The 18402-nt window shown below is 45.2% G+C and overlaps 1 protein-coding gene across 1 annotated transcript in view; it reads right to left on the reverse strand.

Moving 5' to 3' along the window:
• The window catches only part of T265_02637 (hypothetical protein), a gene marked incomplete at both ends in the record, with an annotated part of 54582 nt that overhangs the window by 8855 nt on the left and 27325 nt on the right, over positions 1–18402 (reverse strand). The window contains 3 exons of the mRNA XM_009166935.1: positions 8386–8521; positions 12416–12839; positions 14689–15086. Of these exons, the coding sequence (XP_009165199.1) occupies positions 8386–8521; positions 12416–12839; positions 14689–15086 (958 nt within the window). The remainder of the gene's footprint in view (positions 1–8385; positions 8522–12415; positions 12840–14688; positions 15087–18402) is intronic.

Below are 18402 nucleotides of genomic sequence, written 5' to 3' on the forward strand. Positions count from 1 at the left end.
GGATGCCTCAGTTGACGATTCCTGTTTTGCGTCACTGATGGAATTTGTTGGTCTGTGAGTACGTGCTCAGACAATTCGGCTAGAGGGGGGGGGGTGAGATTACATGGAATTTCGATCGGCTCTGTCTATGAACTTTAGATCTAGACTACTACTGTCGGTGACTCATCTTCACTAATGACCGCACACCACAAGGTACAACCGTTCTCCATATGCATCTCAGTTCTATGCCTTCTATTCTATTCAAACTGAGACGCTTGGCGATTTCCACTGCCTCGGTCATTAGTCTCTGTGGCACGAATCATAATCCCTGCCACAAAATTTCAACAATTTCTAAGTCTATCCTGTGACCCTCGTCTAGTTTACGCTCCGCCATTGTTGAGTCTTTTAGTGCTCACTTGCGTTTCTGGCTGACCTGTTTATTTTTCTGTCCTGATCGAAGATTCTTCTGTAAAGTTCTTCATCCGTCTACTCTATAGAGACAGTGCAGTCGTTGAAGTTAACTTTGCATACACAGCCAGTTTCAATTTTCCGGGAGTCGATCCTTCAACTGCATGAGTGCGGAATGCAGAGTGCTTACCTTGTGGAACGACACTATTGTGTTATCCGTGTTTAAGACCCTTCGAATGACTTCGAATGTTCCTTGTTTATGTTGAATAGCATGCATCCCTGCAAAGGGTCTCGTCACAGGTGGGTGCATAGTGGCACCCACACCAACCGACGAGACCTTTCAACTGACATTTGATACTGATCTAGTATGCTAGTCGGAAGTGACCTTGTCGATTGTTTATTCCCCTTAGAATTCCATCAAACTGCTAACCTACTCTCTTGGCCTGTGCCACAAGCGAAATTTTGCCCAGCTCTAAACCCACCAATTGTCTGTTAGATCCTTCAGAAGTGATGACTTCTCAATTGTTCCGAAGTTTTCCAATGGAATCCGGGCAGTCCTAGGGAAACCGAGTGTCTAGGAACAATAATTTTTCTGCGCACTAATCTGTTCTGATCGATACCGCTTCACACAAAGAAATTGGTGATTTTTAAAGCATGGAGAAAATCAACCATGTAGTCTGTTTCGGAGAAGCATCATGAAACGGTCGACCTTCCACCAGCTGTATGGTTTACAGCAACGTTGCGCAAAAAGGCTCCGAAATCTGGTAGGAGACTCACAAGCTCGCTCTCTCACTGCAAACACATTGGCATGCAACGCAGAGCGGATTCATTGTGAAACACAATTCTTACGGTTGCGGAGACCTGAGTGGTTTGGAACACGTGGGTCCTACAGATGTTTGCAACGTAGTTGATCTTGAAAAGTAGGTGAAGTCAAACGTTTTCTAGGGACAGCGCTATTCACACCAAACACAATCACTGACACAAGACCATATTTGACGATTCCAGCTCGATTGGTGATGAAGCGTTTGCAACCAACTTGCCTTGCTCAGAGAATAAGCTAACGACCATGCATGCCACTTGAGCTCCCAACATTATCCTGAACAGCAATTCGAAGTGAATTCGTCACGAAGAGACTGGACCTTACGGTGGTGTGGTGTTTTGTGCGTCTCCCATTGGGCTATTCTGAGGAGTGTACGCATGACATTCAATGAACCTGCCCTAAAAGGTTGATTGATGGATCGAGGCTGACTAAAACAGTTTTCTGGTCTTCCAGGTTGAGAGTTGAGACGTGTGGTGGGTTGCTCCTCGAAAAAAAGTAGATTCACTGACGACCTTCCGCTAAATACGATAGCCTTGCGGTAAGGTTTTTGAATCGAGGACGCTAGTAGCCCTCTTTTTTGGTGAAGCCAAACCAACCAGACCTAAACAAAAAGCATGATGTGCGGAGAAATTTTATTGGTTCGAGATATCTGTTTACCCTGGAAACGACCATACCCAAGCTTTTGTCAAGGCGTTTACGATGTCATGTGTTTTACGTCCGTGATTGAAAAGAGGAATTTGAAATATTGACATTCACAAGCTAGGTATTTTTTGTTTTCGGCAACCCTATGAGTAGTGGGTTACGTCCGGACAACAAAATTATTCACTGTTTGCGACAATGTGATCGAGGAAACATTCAAAATAAAGAACAACTAGTGCTTCATGTTCTCGGTGGGTAAGTTGCATGGGGACAACCTAAGAAACCAGCACTATCAAAAGAGCTTCAGGTAAACGACATAAGTAAAAAAATTGAGACAGGAAATTACGGACAGGCGGAGGCGAACGAATGCAGTGTCCCACCTGAACCGTTCTGAGGTCTTAACTTTGGACAAGGAAAATTCGTAACACAAAATAAGACAAGTCCCTCGCTGGTTTCACGTCTTTTCTTGAAAATAGCCGATACTAAGCAAAACGGGTAGAACAAATCGGAATATGGGAGAAAACTCGCTTGTCTCCCACGTTAGGTATACTGACGGCCATCATACTGCTTGTCCAAAACAGTGCACTTTAGTCATTATCCTCGTGTCGGGTTAGGCATAATTTTAGTTTTTACGTTCATTTGTGGCACCCTGCAAGACAGTTGCTCCATCCATGCCTCTGAGGAATGTGCATCGGGTATATCAACTACGTGACTGCGATTTCAATAGAGGAGTCCACGCCATCCAATGGTATAGCAGCACGAGTGCTGTCATGATAATGCGGTGCGGCCTGCGGTGGTTGACGGAAGGCCTTGAGGGCACTGTGGATAAGACAACAGCCATACATTTAGGCTACCCAGATTCAATCCCCTGTTGAACGCCCAAGACAACAGCTACCCAGATTCAATCCCCTGTTGAACGCTCTGAAATTGTTACTTGTTTCCGCCTCCATAGTTATACACAGATCGATTTTAAGAAAAAGAAGTCAACGAAATTGAAGTGCGACGTACCCCTTAAAGATGTACAAAATTTCTCATTAAAAGCTACTCTCCCGTTTAAGATTCCAGTTTTCACGTCGATGAGCACAAAACATATTGAGATTCCGTGAACATCAACGTCTTGAGCACTGTGCTACTGACAAAACCATAACCGTGCTTAATAAGCAGTTCGGAGTATCTGTTATGGCTGGACTCATTGTGGATATCCGTAAACCGGTATCCGCAGGTGAACAATATGTTCGATGACTCAGTGAGACGGTACGTGAAAAATAATAAACAGTGAAAGGCCAAATGTCAATCTCAAACGGAAAAGAAAATCACGAATACGACTTCGTTCGTTTGTACTTTTGCTGTGATGAGAAGTCGATTTCGATCGAAAGCTGCACCACATGCAGCCTGCTTGTAGCAAACGACGTATGAGAATTGAAAGTAAGGATTTGAGAAATGAGAGCACTGTGAGCTCCCATCATGGTGCCCGCCGGCAAACGTGTTAACGACAAGCTCCGATAAAGCAGTGGTACACGGACCCATTGATTCAGGTGATATATTTGTCTAAATGAACCCCAAAGTTGGCAACGTTCGGGAGTGTAGGTAGCTCGGGGACGCTGTTTGGTCTGTTCGCCGAGCTTGGCAGTCGGATTGCAAAAGGTTTCATCACCAACCGAGGTGACATCGTCAGTGCAGGGTTGAGTGGGTGAATTCCCCCTCTTTTGCCTGTGATTATATAGCTTCTAAACAGTATCCGGTATTTCAGGAAACGGTTTTCGCGTGGTTTGATTGGTCTGCTGTGAATCTGACGTGGTCTCAATCTCCTCTGTCTGGTTGGTTCGTTGGGCGCATTCAATTCGGCATTTCTGTGTGTGATTGTTCTGTTGCGATTCGGCCGTTTTGTCCTTGCTTTGTGGCGTGATTTTGTTCCCTTGATTGCCTGATTCAGTGGCCTGTTTTTAGTGAGTCTTCCTTTGATCCAATTAGGCCGTTGGTTGTTGTTAGGTTTCTTGGTTCGGAGTCCCGTGACTGTGTGGTTCTTTTGCTCATAACGGCTGATAGACTGGGTCGATGTCGATGTGTTTATTGATCGATTTTTGTGTGAAGTACCACGCCTCCGCAAATTCTCGTTCCCGTTTTGTTCTTGCGTGGGCAAGTATTTGAACATTGACCCAATTAAACTTGTGTCCTTCTCTCTCTTCATGAATTGAGACAAGTGACATTGGGTTACGTCTTCTGCTGGCAAGCTTGTGTTCGTGTGTTCTGGTAGCAAGTTTTCTTCCAGTTTGGCCAACATAGTGTTTGTCGCAGTCGTTGCACTTAAGTCTATAGACCACGTTAGTCTTCTTCAATGTATCCAACCTTCTCTTTGATTTCGAAAGAGTTCTTCTCAACGTGTTTGCAGTCTTGCAGGGACTGTAATTCCATGTTACCATAGATGTCGTGTAGTCATTTTCGCACGATATACGGCAGCGTAATCTTCCTCTGTTCCGGTTGTGTTGACGAATCAGCTTCGTGGTGGTCTCGTAAGGACCTCCATATGAAATTTCTCGGGTAGCCGTTATTTCGGAATGTGTCGTAGAGTCTTCGCTCTTCTTTTTTCTCCTGTTGTGTTGCAATGTGCCTCTGTTGTATCGTGGGTGGCCGTCTATTGGTTACGCCTGCGCTGAGCCTGCCAGACTACGCGATACGGAGAAGACAGAGAACTCGGTATACGGCTGCATTGTCAGGACAAAATATACAGAGCGTCTGCGTAAATATATAGGATGAAGAAATGGCCAAATATGGTCGTTCACTTGTTCGTTCTGTACAGCCAATGGCGGTGTTCCAGTCGTGAACAGTCTCAGGCCCACTCCGCTGGTCGTATGTTGCTAAGCCGTGTCTGGTGAGAGCCGCCAACTCACCTACTTTCCGGACGTGTCGTACCGATGGTGACCTTGGGGATGCGTCAGGTCTGCATGTGCTTTTTTTCCTGCCTGGGCGCGTCCTGCCAGTCTCCATCCGCTTGAATAGAGTTCGAACACAGTTCCGCTTGTGACAGTTCGGATGGTTGCTGTAGTAGTTCAGAATCTGGTGTATGCTTTTCTTTCCTGTTTGCAGTTAGCAGTTTGTTGTCCTTGTGACGAGCACATCTAGGAACTCTAATTTATTGTTTTCCTCCGTTTCCATTGTGAAGTGGATGCCGGGAAACACGCTGTTCGGAAGTTCCTCCGCTCGTGACAGTTCATCCTTACAATAGCAAATGTGTCGTCCACATATCGTATCCATATTTTTGGCTTGATACCTGGTAGTACGATCCGCTCCGATTTCTGTAGTGTAACTTCTGCGATGAGTCCAGAGATTGGTGACCCCATTGGCGCTCCTTTGATTTGTTCATAATATTCTCCATTAAACTCAAAGTAGGCTGTCAAGCGCAGATCTAGTAGTTCACATGTTTCTTCTCTCTCGAGCGTTCCGTTAATGTTTTCACGGTTGTCCAGAAGTTCAGCTACCGTCGTCCGTGCTGCATCTAAATTAACCGATGTGAACAGTGAGGCTACATCAAAGGACACCATTATTTCGTCCTCTTCGACTTTTTATGTTTTTAAGTCTCTCCAATTGTCTCGCATTGTTGATTGAATATTGGGACACATTGGTTTATTATTTCAGCCGCTACCATAGTTCTCTTGAAATGTTGTATGTGGGTGTTCCTGGTAGTGAGACGATTGGGCGTAATGGTACCATTGCTGTGTGGACCTTTGAAAGTCCGTAGAATCGGGCAACTTCGGAGTCGCGAGCCTTCATTCTTCAGTATTCGTCCTCTGTAATTTTGTGGATATCCTTGAGTTTTTTCAGGGTTTTATTTATCTTGTTCGTAACTTTCGCGGTTTGGTCGTTCTGCAGACGGCGCTATGTGGTTGTGTCATTTAGTACAGCGTTGGTTTTGTCGGTGTATTATTCCGCTTTCTCCAGAATGACTGTCATTTTCCCTTTGTCAGCTGGCGAAATAACGATGGTTTCGTCCGCTTTGAGGCTGCTTATTGCTCTTTTTTCTTTAGTAGATAAACCGTTGTGTGCTTTGTTTCACGTGATAGCTGGGACAACGGTTTGACGTATCGCATGCTGGGTTTCCTCATTGAGGCCGCTTCGGGACTAGCCAAATATTCTAGATTATCAGAACACTTGAAAGTGAAATTAAGCCCTTTGATAAGCACGCTTTCCTCTGCTGCCGTGAGTTGTCTTCTTAAGAGGTTCCTGATCCATGTTTCTTTGCCATTGTGCTCGGTTGGCTTGACTGGTCCGTAGAACTTGCGCTCAAGTGTGGCTCGTGAAGCCTACATTCTTAAGAAATAGCCTGATATGCTTTTGGTGTGAAAAAGTACACTCTCAGAATGGAGTATAGAGTACGTCCACCTGGTCTGAAAATATCACCCGAATGGAGTGAACTAAACTGAGTTCACTCGAGTGGGCTATTACAATTGCCCTGACAAAGGAAGACTGAAGTGCTCAATTGAAAGTGGTCTCCTCAACAAAACGAATGTATCCTCATTCCTCGCCACTTCATCTACATACAGTGACAGAAGCTTATGACGAAGAGTAGGAAAGTTTCATTCCCTTTGGAGATTATGACCACAATCCTAGTAGTTCGAATCACTACCGTCAGGCACAGAAGGGATAACACAGAATATAGTGCTAGTTTGCCCCGATAACACAGAGGTGTATCTTAACGCACCAGGGTTGACCGGATCATCAAGTAACATGACATGTGATGGTAATACGAAGTAAAAAGATTCCCTCCCATAAAGCACAGGGTTATGGAAAGGATTTGTATGTTTTCCTGGCTAAACTGTCCGGTAATTTTTTGCAGATCATTGAAGCCAACCTGTGCTGAAAAACCGAGAAGCAGTGTCAGCTGTCTCATACTTGACGGGAATCATCAGCAGTGCGCATCTCACAAAACTCAGAAAGATCTGAACCCGCAACCTTCCGGTCAGTGGTTGCACACCGTCTTGCCACGATCCGCCGATCAACAGTGAGTTCGTTCGGATGTAACACCGTTCCGGTGCCTAGCTGCCATGTCACGCCGAGGAAGCACGAGGGCTGGAATACTGCCAGGTTGCCAAGCCTAGACAGGGGAAGTCGAGAGGCGGCTGATGTCGGTTCGACCCCACGGACCTTCGGTCAGTAAATTCGTGCTCTAATTACTTTGCGGACAGGATAAAGTCTCTGCAAAACATAACCAAATCTCTTCACATCATCAGTAGGCTTGTATTTGTCCGCTGAAAACGGTGGCGACTGAGCTCATCAACTTCGAGCGGTGTTTTATGGTGCGGATCATCTATTTACGCTTGACTTTTGGAGCTTATAAGATCACAGAGCTAAGCTGGCAGTACCTAGTCTTCAGCAAAAAGGTAGGGGTTGTAGGACCCAACCGGGTTACAAGATGACTCAAAGATGCACAAATAAATCGATAGATAAATAATGATTATAAGCGAACATGCAAACTGCTCACCTCACACGAACTACTGTCTTATGCAGGTTCCATTATTTTACACAAAAATATATTGTTATGGAATGGTTCCTCTAGTAGCCCAGAAACCACTGCTGTCTAAAGGTGGAAAATTATGATACAAATCCGCTTTGTAACATTCGCGTTTTGGACCACTAGGACCAATTAAATCCTGTTGGGCGTCGGCCTAACCAGGGACGGTACACGAGGGACAAGTAAAGTTTCTCAACGGTGAACTGGAGATTCGAAAAAGCCTCCGACGAAGCGATAATTCAAGATGTGAATCTTGTCAGCACAGGGTTTATTACCTTGGTGTTACCCCTCCAATGCCTGGTGTCGGAAAAAAGATTCACCGACAAGAAACACAACAGCGTTATTGTGAACAACCGAGTGCGTACAAGTACAACGGCCTCGGGCTGTATTTTCGAGGGCACTGTTTGAGCTTGATCCAAGGCAGTCTCGCGCTATTTTTGAAGGGCACTGTCTGACCACGATCCGAGGCTCTCTCATCGGTGTTTGGTGGAGTTTGGGGGTCTCAGTAGGCTTCGGGAATTCTGGGATAATCTGACCTTCTTGACACTTGGATATTGTGTATTTAATTGAAAGCCATTGTTTAGGTCGGACGGGATATTTCATGTGTACCAGATAGCAGTGATCAAATCACACTTCAAGCCAACGTTTGCTCGTGCAGTTCTTTACATTCGTAACGAGCGTCTAAAGTCCAAAGTTTCTATGCTGCGTGGAATCTGGTGAGACTTGATGTAACCTATTTTGGATGCTGCAAGTTCAAGTAAACGGGAGAGGTTGGGTACTAGCTGATTACATAGGCATAGTGTACGTACGGCTACAATATGCAGTCAAAGTTGCTAGCGGTTCCGCGAAAGGCTGTACTAACATCAGTTTATCGGTTAAAGGGAGCCACTGCAAACACGTCCAGCCATTAGGTGCCTAGACTTGGCTTTGCTCAAACTTCATTAAGTAAGGATGGCACACACCCCTAACAGCTGCCAGGTGATGGTGCACTATACATGGAGCGACGCTGACGGATCCAATAAGAAACACTCACCGTTAGATAGACGAAGACACATGTGGTGTTGATCACGGTAAATGAGCGTTACACCCACCGTGGCAGTCCATTGCACCAGAGCAACCTCGTCGGGCGAGCTCGCTTGATATCCAACGGGATCAGCTGCTGACTGTACCTGAAAGTATCAGTTTCAAGCAAGAACAATCAAGATAGAAAAATGATGTTGCTGGTATTGCGTCTATGTATGTTTCGAATCGGAATTCACTCATATCACAACTAGATTTAGCACGGGTTAAGAACGGAATTAATAGGTGAGTCGACCAGGCTAGTTGTAGTAACTGAGTTCCCGGAGTAGTTCGATCCATCACACCGAAGGCAGCAGCCGGCGTACGACAATGTTATATCTGCCCTACCATAAACATCTGACAGACAGAACCGCACCCAGAGCATAAAGCAGCATGTTATTCTTACTTATGAATACACGCTTGGGATATCGTTCGTGAACTGTAATCGTTGGAGCGGCCAGTCTCAGATTATTCCCGCGACGGTTGGGGCAACCAGAGCCTCGACCCCCTTCAACAAGCGGAATTAGGGCAGGGGTTCTTCGACATATGCTCGCATACGTCTTCTTCGAGAAAAGATCCCACAACCAACCATAAAGCGCGGTACCTCAAACTCCTACGAGTTTCTTAGAGGTTTTCCAGTTCTCCATAGAGTGTTAATCTTCACGAACTTATTTTTGATTCGACGAAAGGCCAAAGACTAAAAAGTACTTCAGCAAGTAGTATCGCCAGGGGTTTAGACAACGAAATGTTGACTCGGGAATCAAACCACTCTCCGGCAGTCAGTCGGTCGCGGAGGGTTGGTAACAGGCCACCCGACTTCAAAGGTGTTTTCGCCAAACTGAATACAGCGAGGCGATTGAGAATCGAGTAAAATAAGGGAAGTTGTCGCCTTTTGCACAGGCTTATTCTACCTCTCCACCATAGTTGCTCCGTCGTTTCTCGCTTTCCCTTATTAGTAAACCAATAAAATTCCCCTTTGCATTAGGTCATGCCCACCTGTGTACAGCGGTTGCCAGAATCGGCTCGCGGAGATCCAACGAATCGAAAGAGCTAGTGACGATCCATAACGAACGTTTAAGACTCATTGTTGCACAAGATCTTTCGCCAGCTCGGTGCTGCAAGGCTCTCATGGATATTCGGTGTTCATGTTTGAATACCCAAAGATAAGGCCAGAGTACTTGTTTGAGTAGCCGATTTAGCGCGATTTTCGCACCTACAAGACCAGGTTCCCAAACCACTGCACTCTCATTAGTAACAGATTAGTGTGGAAGGTAGTAAACTTAAGGTAACCGCGGACTGTTACAGACTGTTACTTGCGAGGCAGTAGATCCCGAAGTACATCCATTTTATCTCAGTGTATAGAGTTTGAAACAGGAAAGGATGAGCGTATCAGGGAGATGAAAGAATGGGCCACACTCAATGCGTTTATGGGGTCCAGAAAACATGATACTCCATGAAGCGGAGCACCCGAAGGTATGATCATTTTCCTCCATTAAAGTGAGCAAGTGCCCACTTTCTTGGCTACAGTGTCATTTTGTAATGAGCAGAACACCCACTAGATGCCCACATCGAACAAGCAGGTTGATTCGAGGAACCCTAGATCGATGACGATAAACAGCACAAGTAACGAGTTGCCTGACAGCTAGTTAGCAAAAACCATAAAGAAATCGACGAGGACTCATGACGTCCAGCCCCAGCAGCTGAGTGGGTCTTGGACTACACAAAACAAGTTTTAAAAAAATCATCAAATCGGTGAGTCGAACCAGATGGAGTCTTGACAACGGAGCTGCCAAGGATCCTTACGCCATTCCAATTGGACTTCTACATCAAACGCCGGGACCAACACTAGTAATACTGGTGCACGACCGAGTGGAGCATTTACAATATCCGATTGAACAAATCAACAAGATTTATTATGTCGTGGAACATGATTCGCTAGCAGTAGTGAGTGCATCGTCGTGAAAATGCAGTAAACATACCATCCGGTTATTGTTTTCTGACAGAATTATGAGAATTACTGCGCAGCTCCAGCATAACACCTTATTAGAATATTTGAAGTGCACAATGAAAGGACATCGACACAACAGTGAAAAACCACAGGCGGGATCCTTACCCATTCCAATTGGACTTCTACATCAAACGCCGGGACCAACACTAGTAATACTGGTGCACGACCGAGTGGAGCATTTACAATATCCGATTGAACAAATCAACAAGATTTATTATGTCGTGGAACATGATTCGCTAGCAGTAGTGAGTGCATCGTCGTGAAAATGCAGTAAACATACCATCCGGTTATTGTTTTCTGACAGAATTATGAGAATTACTGCGCAGCTCCAGCATAACACCTTATTAGAATATTTGAAGTGCACAATGAAAGGACATCGACACAACAGTGAAAAACCACAGGCGGTTGCGGTAGGATTATTCAGCCACCTCGCCTCGCGTAGTAACCACGCTAAAGATGCAGTGGCCGGACGACAGTCAGTAGGGGACCAGGTGAAGGAACTAGGTATTCCAGCCAGCATTTGATCGACATTTGTTGGACATTCGCCTAAGGGCAACACAGAGGGTCTAACTGTGGGATGCCGCCGCGTACTGACAAATCAAGAAGATTTTAAGAAAATGTTTCTGCTGAAACGAATTCACATTTGTCTGTGGAAAGGATTCCTGTATTCAGCTTCACCGGCCGGATACAAAGCGTGACTGGCTTTAGAGGCCGTTGGGAAGGGGGACATAAGACAAATGAACAGAAAACTTGAACAGAACAGGCAAATTCTTGTAGGTGTTGAGCTGGAGAAACAAAAAACTGTAGCCTGAAGCCTACACGAATAGTTTACGTGCCATATGTTCCCAGTGAATTATTAGGTACATGAATTCCCTCGAAATGTGCGTACATAACTAAATTGTTAATTGGTTAACTCAAACCTCTGTGAGTACCCATTATAAGCCATATTTAGGTCATAGTTGAACAATCACAAGACCGTGGAATGCCAGTGTTACCGAACTGAAGCTCGTTAACTTAATTGGTTTGCACCGCCGACGACAACCACGTAGAACTGTTCTCAGCATTCGGTCGTTGATCTTGTCAATTCAAACTTGTAAACTTAGTGTATTTGATGGATTTCAACCACCGGGTATTGCCATCTTGTGATAAAGAGTAGGTGAAGGCGAGTCTGAGAGACAACATGACCTGAATCAAGATTCAACGTCTAACTGACATCTGATAGAGGTCGGATGCACATGATCCTTCCTTGAACTGATTTCAAACGCCTACTTAATACAAGCACGGGCCAGTCACCTGATTTCACTACAGCTCCACAGGATACACGAGTAACAGATACGCAAACATATACAGTGGTGTGCCTGCACAAACCAGATGACCTACAGAATGTTACGCTAAAAAAGCAAGATCTATGTAGGCCAAAGCACGAAACACTACATGGTTTTGTAACAAGGACCCAACACCCACAAGCCCCAGTGAAGGAAGCTGGTTAAACAGTCCCGTTAGTGCAATGCGAAACATTCGCTTGAGAATACACCAGGCTATGAAAACCGTCTCCAAATCACACTGTGCAGGCCTATCATTTCTCGCAACTCTTCAATAGACCAGTCCGACAAGGATCACCTGCCGGTTTTCTATGTTTCAGTGCTTTATCCTCCTACCCTGTGCGACTCTTGAAAAAACAGTTTGATTTACGTGTCTTACGAGCGTTCGCATAGGTAAAGCAGGACAGGGATTGATTCTGACAAACACGTGTGTATTGGTCGTTACATACGCACAAGTTTAATGCGAATTATGATAACATAAACTTGAAGTTGAGGTTACCGAAGTTAGAAAAGAAGAACCTGTTACTTGAGATGCAGAAGCTATGAGTCCGATAATACTGAGTGGAAGAGGCCGGAACAATGTAGCTTGCTTACACGACCCGTACTCGAAAAAGTGAAACACGATCAATTCAAAAGGATGACGTGCGATAAGTTACACATGAGCATCTACTTACCCACTCTAGCGGATTTTTCACGTCACCGACAGATTTGTCAACTTCAGAGTCATCATCAGTCATCGGGGTCACGTTGTGGCATAAGGCAACGGCCAAAACAGCGGCACTCATCCGCTCATTACCGGATCGGCGCATCTGGCGCCCAGCTTGGCTATCCGCACTGGATTGAGAAGCGAAGTGATGTTGCAGTCCCTGTGCGACTTCTTCCATGGAATCCGGAGCGAAAGCCACAGTGCCTAAATGTAGTTTTTTAAACACCATCTCATTTTGGGTAAGGGTGCCAGTCTTGTCGGACATCAAGTAGGCAATACGACCGAGTTCTTCGGGAATAGTTGTGTTACGAACCATACAACCGGGAAGATCTCGGTCCCGAATGACCATGAAAGAATAGACAATCTTTGCGAGGTCCATGTTGACACGAAGACTGAAAGCAAGCGTGGATAGGTAATGAGCACAACAAACAGATGAAACGTGCGTCAAGGGAAAACTGCGCATGGCTCTACAGAGGAGCGACGCAAACAAGAATCCTTATGAACCCAATTAAATACAGATTTCCAAAAACAAGTCGATCAACTAGAAGGGCGCCTGTTTAATAAATGAGGTGAAACGGGTAACCTTACAGGAGGAAATCCCTCTACGGATGTTCAGAAGGCTATGCTCTAAATACCTATAAATGCTTGTACAACAAAAGCTTCTTCCATTTAAACTTCTTTTGATTCAGTAAGCCCATACTATAAGCAACGGAATCAAGAGAAAAAAATGTATGGTACACTGGCTACCCTTATGATTTTCGCTAACCTGACGACCCTACTCCCAAATATCTGGAACCAGGGAAGAATATCGACAGAATGGAGTCCTTAGACAATGGTTTCTATATTCAAAAAGGGGTTCAAAAACATCGTGCGAAAACCACCGGAACATTAGCGATAGCTTTCAGGGTGTCCTCTGGTATTATTTTACGCAGATCGATCTATCATCGGGAGCGTCAACTCTTCTTCCATCCAGCAATAACTAGTGAATATTCTCCAGCTGTCAACTCCAGGAAGTATCTATTCCTTCCAGAACTTCTAAGTACAGTTGAGGTGGAGAATAAAAAATATGGGAAGTCGTTCAGCTGTAACACCCTTCCGGTGCCTAGCTGTCATGCTGCCCGAAGGAGGCACGAGGGCTGGGACACTAACAGGTTGCCCAAGCCTGGACGGGGGAAGTCGAGAGGCAGAGGTCGGGTTCAAACCACGAACCTTCCGGTCAATAAATTCTCACTCTAACCATTTGAGCAATCTCGCCTCCGTGGGAATCGCACGATATTTTAGAATGAAACAACTGTCCGAAGCGATTGGCCGTTCCCCATTGTTTTGTGTAGCAATCAGTTCTGAACGCAGCAAATTGAGACTAAATCACAGCAAGAATAATAAGGGAATCTTATTCGTATGGAAGCAAGGTTGATGGCAGCTAGTTTCACCTTAATGACATCCACCGATTCCTTGTTCACTTAGTTAGCTTACTCCGGTGAGAATGGACCTTAGGGCAATTAAAAGTGACGTGTACTAATCACCTTACAAGTGTTCGTACAAGGTTAAGAAGAGTGCGGTCCTTCCTTTCAAACAGTATGAGTGATCACTAGTTAGCTCGGCATAACTATGCTGGACGCCCTGGCTTATAGCCTGTGTGAATATAAACTTGAGCGGAGGGACGAACCTTACGTCCCTAAGACTAGGGTAAAGCTAACCCACTGCCTTGTGGATACCCGTTGGCTGATTAGGTAAAACTCGGTGAATTCTACACGAGGTTTGATGTGGCTAAAGTAATAGGTGGGCATTACGGAAGTGCATCATTCATTACAACCTTAACAGAGATTACGGTACTCATAAGTTGCTATTTTTTGGATTTAACAGGTACGAATTCCAAACCAAGATTAAACACTACGACGATCCAACGGCTTTGTTCATATGGAGGGTGGCAGGTACTTGCATTGCCTAACGTAAATGAAAATACCATACTTTTGAGGTCGATTAAAGTTTCCTTGGAATTGTGTCGGCAGGTTCCTGGAGCTGCAAAAAAAAGCGTCAACCAATAAGCCAGTCAGACGTTATGTGGTGACCATGACATCCAAGTGTATCATTGATTCAACCTCTGAATGTTATGAGAGTATGTAACGCTTTTTTTAAACGTTCCACGTGAGAAGAGCCGCTCCCCTAAGAACATAAGACAGGCTAAATATGGAGGCCTAAACACCAGAAATGGGAAACCTTGATGACGATCAGGGCACTTACGCCAGTGGGATGATGTAGGAGAACAGGACCATGAAGCGCCACCAATGTTTGTACCAAGCACCGCCAAAGCCTCTCAGTGCGACCATCACAAACGCCAAGACAACCACAATAGCAAACAATAATTTGATGATATTGTTGATCTCCCGATCAATTTTGCCCATTTTAGTACGTGCACGATTGGAATTCATCACAGCCCGCGTCTCGTTGCCCGTATAGATCACTAAGCCAATGGCGCTGCCGGTTGCCAATACCGTGTTCGACCATAGTGTGTGATCCAAATTGAGTGATACTTCAGTCTTCTCCGGTCCGATATCACCTGGTGCGGCAATATCTGTTCGAGCAAAAGTCCCTTCGAATAAGTGAATGTTTTGCCGAGGAGCCTCAGCGAACACCTGGGCCTGTGATGTGTGTAGAAGATGGAATGCAAAAAAAATTATGGCCATTGCTTGTAGGGCAGCAAAATACGGGAATGAGACTCTTACCAAATTGATCCTGAACATACTATGCACATTTAAATAGCAAAAGAGATATGACCACTCATACGCTGAACGATACATACACAGACATACAGATACATGCAAAGGCGTACAGAAACGATACAGGGAGCCCTAGAGTTCGTTTCTAATGGTTCAGCGGTTAGAGCGCGAATTTACTGACCAGAAGGTCTGTGTTTCGAACCCCACCTCTGCCTTCGACTTCCCCTGTCTAGGCTTGGGCAAAGTGGCAGTATACCAGCCCTCGTGCTTCTTTCTATTGGTAAGGGCACCAAACGGGTGATACGGCTGAGTGATTTTTTCAAGAACTACTACAGTGGAGAAGGCCGAATTAACTCCATAAAATGTGACTGGTAGTGATGCACCATCACTTTTCAATTAATCAAGAACACGTCCCTTAGTCAGACTGAATACTTCGCACTGATTATTGCAATGAACACAGCTACAAAATGTTCAACCCAAGTGAGCATTTAGAGTATTCATTTGATAAGTAGGCTCTGATATAACTTTGATCCTACGCCGTTTAAAACATGCGGCTGTATGGAGTCAGGTAGAAAACAATGACCGGGGTCTCAGAAAATAAACGTGAATGCTTGTCGGGGTGTTGTCGTGTTGAGGGAAAATAAACCATTGCTGATGCATAGATGTACGCCCTAAATTTCTCTGAAACCATAGTTTGAACGAAGGAAAATTTGACAAAGTTTTAGCATTTGATGATATATGTTGGAAACCTCAAAATCTCCCCATGCGATCACGGTTTTATCGGAAATAGTTTAAACACACTAAAGGACCACTATGGACGCGGAATTCATTATTTCTAAGGGCAACCATGGCTCAGCGTGAGTTGCCTGTGAAGGTGAAGTTAGCTTTTCTGCATATTTTCTCATTCATTGTATTCGGAAATGCTTTGAAAGCGTACATGAGAAATAATTCCGTAGTGTTCAGCCGCGTAAACTGAAAATGGAGCAGCGATTCGCGACTTTTGTACAAAAAGCTCCCCAACGTTGCAGCAGGCGTTCCGCTAGACAAACACAAGCATGCGGAACTCTAGCAGACAATTTCCGATCGCAGCCGGTACATATTTCACCGTATGATTCGCTTTGATAACCCGGCTAAGTGACTGTGCACCGGACAATAATCGCGAAGATTTCGCCATGATTTACAGATCCTGCGTAAAACCGGCCCCGAATTTGTCTCTTATCTGAGTGATTATTGGTTAAACAACACTCGAAAGTGGGACATTCGTGGGTAGCGCCGGTTGGTAGACTTCGGAAATGTGATCAATAAGCGTCTTGGGGACGTAGACGGGCGTTTAACAAAAGCGCATGTACCATGCCAAGAACCTGAGACACGCCATCCAGAAAGCCTGGGGGCAGTGAGTGGATCATAGGCGCATATGAGATGTACACCGTTTATCACCGTGACTACCGAGAAATTTGGGAAGGAGACAGCTGAGCTCTTCTTGTGGGTCCCCAGATGACGTTGTAGGCGGTCAATCACGCATACTGACACGTGCATGCCAAATCTGATGTACCATCTGACAGACCGTTCATGATGAGAAACACACCGTTATAAGCAGTCGTCTTTTGGTACAAACCAGAGTTCGGTCGCTACCTCATCAATGTTTACCTTCAACCACTCGTAATTTGTTTAACACATACACACCCACTATTTCACTCCTGTTTTGATTGTCATGAACATTCGCCCCGTGACTAACCGAGATTTCTGGAACCTTATCATGAGACAAACAATGCAAGCGCCTACTCACACACAATGTGAACTTATACATATGTGAAACAACGACAGCAGAATGCCGACGCTCGTCACCTCACACAGCGCCTTGACCAGAGTCGATTCGAACCTACGCACGACTCAATGCGCGGGAAAATTCTGGGCTCGATATCGTTTGGATTAAACGACAAGCAACAGGCCGGATTTCAACACGCTCGATCAAGACCCTCATTCAATATGATTGCGTCTTGCAAACCTCGACATCATCCACTATACATAATTGTTCGTTGTTAGTGTTATTCACCTTCTGACATTACTTCGAGTAAAAGATAATAGCACTAACAAATTGGTGAGCCCGATACATCAGTACTACCATGTCAGACGCTTCAACATCAGTTATGCCCCCCAACTAACACCCAGCACCCAGCACCAATGCCGCCTCAATTCATCTTCCACCCTTCTGGCACCACGACCCTCGCATTTGGTTTACGTAGGTGCAGGCACAGCTCACTCTGCGAAGTATCACTCAAGAACACACTATGCACTATCACGATACGATCATCGATTGTACTACGCTTTCATGATACCAACAATAATTGGATGTATGGTGAGAGTTTGACGAACCTGAGCGTGGTCGTTTGCGTGCACGATAGGGAAAATTTTTACGGGGAGCACGCTTAACGGATAAAATGGCAACTTGACGTGCCAATTTTTCAATTTGGGGGTTGATGAGCGTGAGTGTGGGAGTGATCAACTGCGTTTATGCTGGCATAACCAGGGTGAATCTCTAGTATTTTATCTGCTATACTCGCAAGTTGGGACAATAGCACGCTGTCAGTATTAGCTGCGAGAATGGATTGAACGTGTGTCGGAAGCCTTTTGAGAAAAAGTTGGCAGAGTAGTGCGTCGTCAATTTTTTTATCGCCCAATATATCATAGAGGTGACGTAAGAATTGAGGTGGTGTACAGCCATCTAGCGTCTCACCAACAATCAGCTGTTCAAGTCTTTTGTTCCCGAAAGCGTAGTACGGGCGATGATCGTATCGCGTAATTGAGTGCAAGGTTTGGCGCTGTCTGGGACCATCAGGATGTCACGCAGATCTGCCGCTATTTCCGCTGGAAGTATAGCTAACACATGATAGTGCATAGTGTGTTCTTGAGTGATACTTCGCAGAGTGAGCTGTGCCTGCACCTACGTAAACCAAATGCGAGGGTCGTGGTGCCAGAAGGGTGGAAGATGAATTGAGGCGGCATTGGTGCTGGGTGCTGGGTGTTAGTTGGGGGGCATAACTGATGTTGAAGCGTCTGACATGGTAGTACTGATGTATCGGGCTCACCAATTTGTTAGTGCTATTATCTTTTACTCGAAGTAATGTCAGAAGGTGAATAACACTAACAACGAACAATTATGTATAGTGGATGATGTCGAGGTTTGCAAGACGCAATCATATTGAATGAGGGTCTTGATCGAGCGTGTTGAAATCCGGCC

This window comes from Opisthorchis viverrini (assembly GCF_000715545.1).
Source record: "Opisthorchis viverrini unplaced genomic scaffold opera_v5_33, whole genome shotgun sequence".
Classification (NCBI taxonomy): Eukaryota; Metazoa; Platyhelminthes; class Trematoda; order Opisthorchiida; family Opisthorchiidae; genus Opisthorchis; species Opisthorchis viverrini.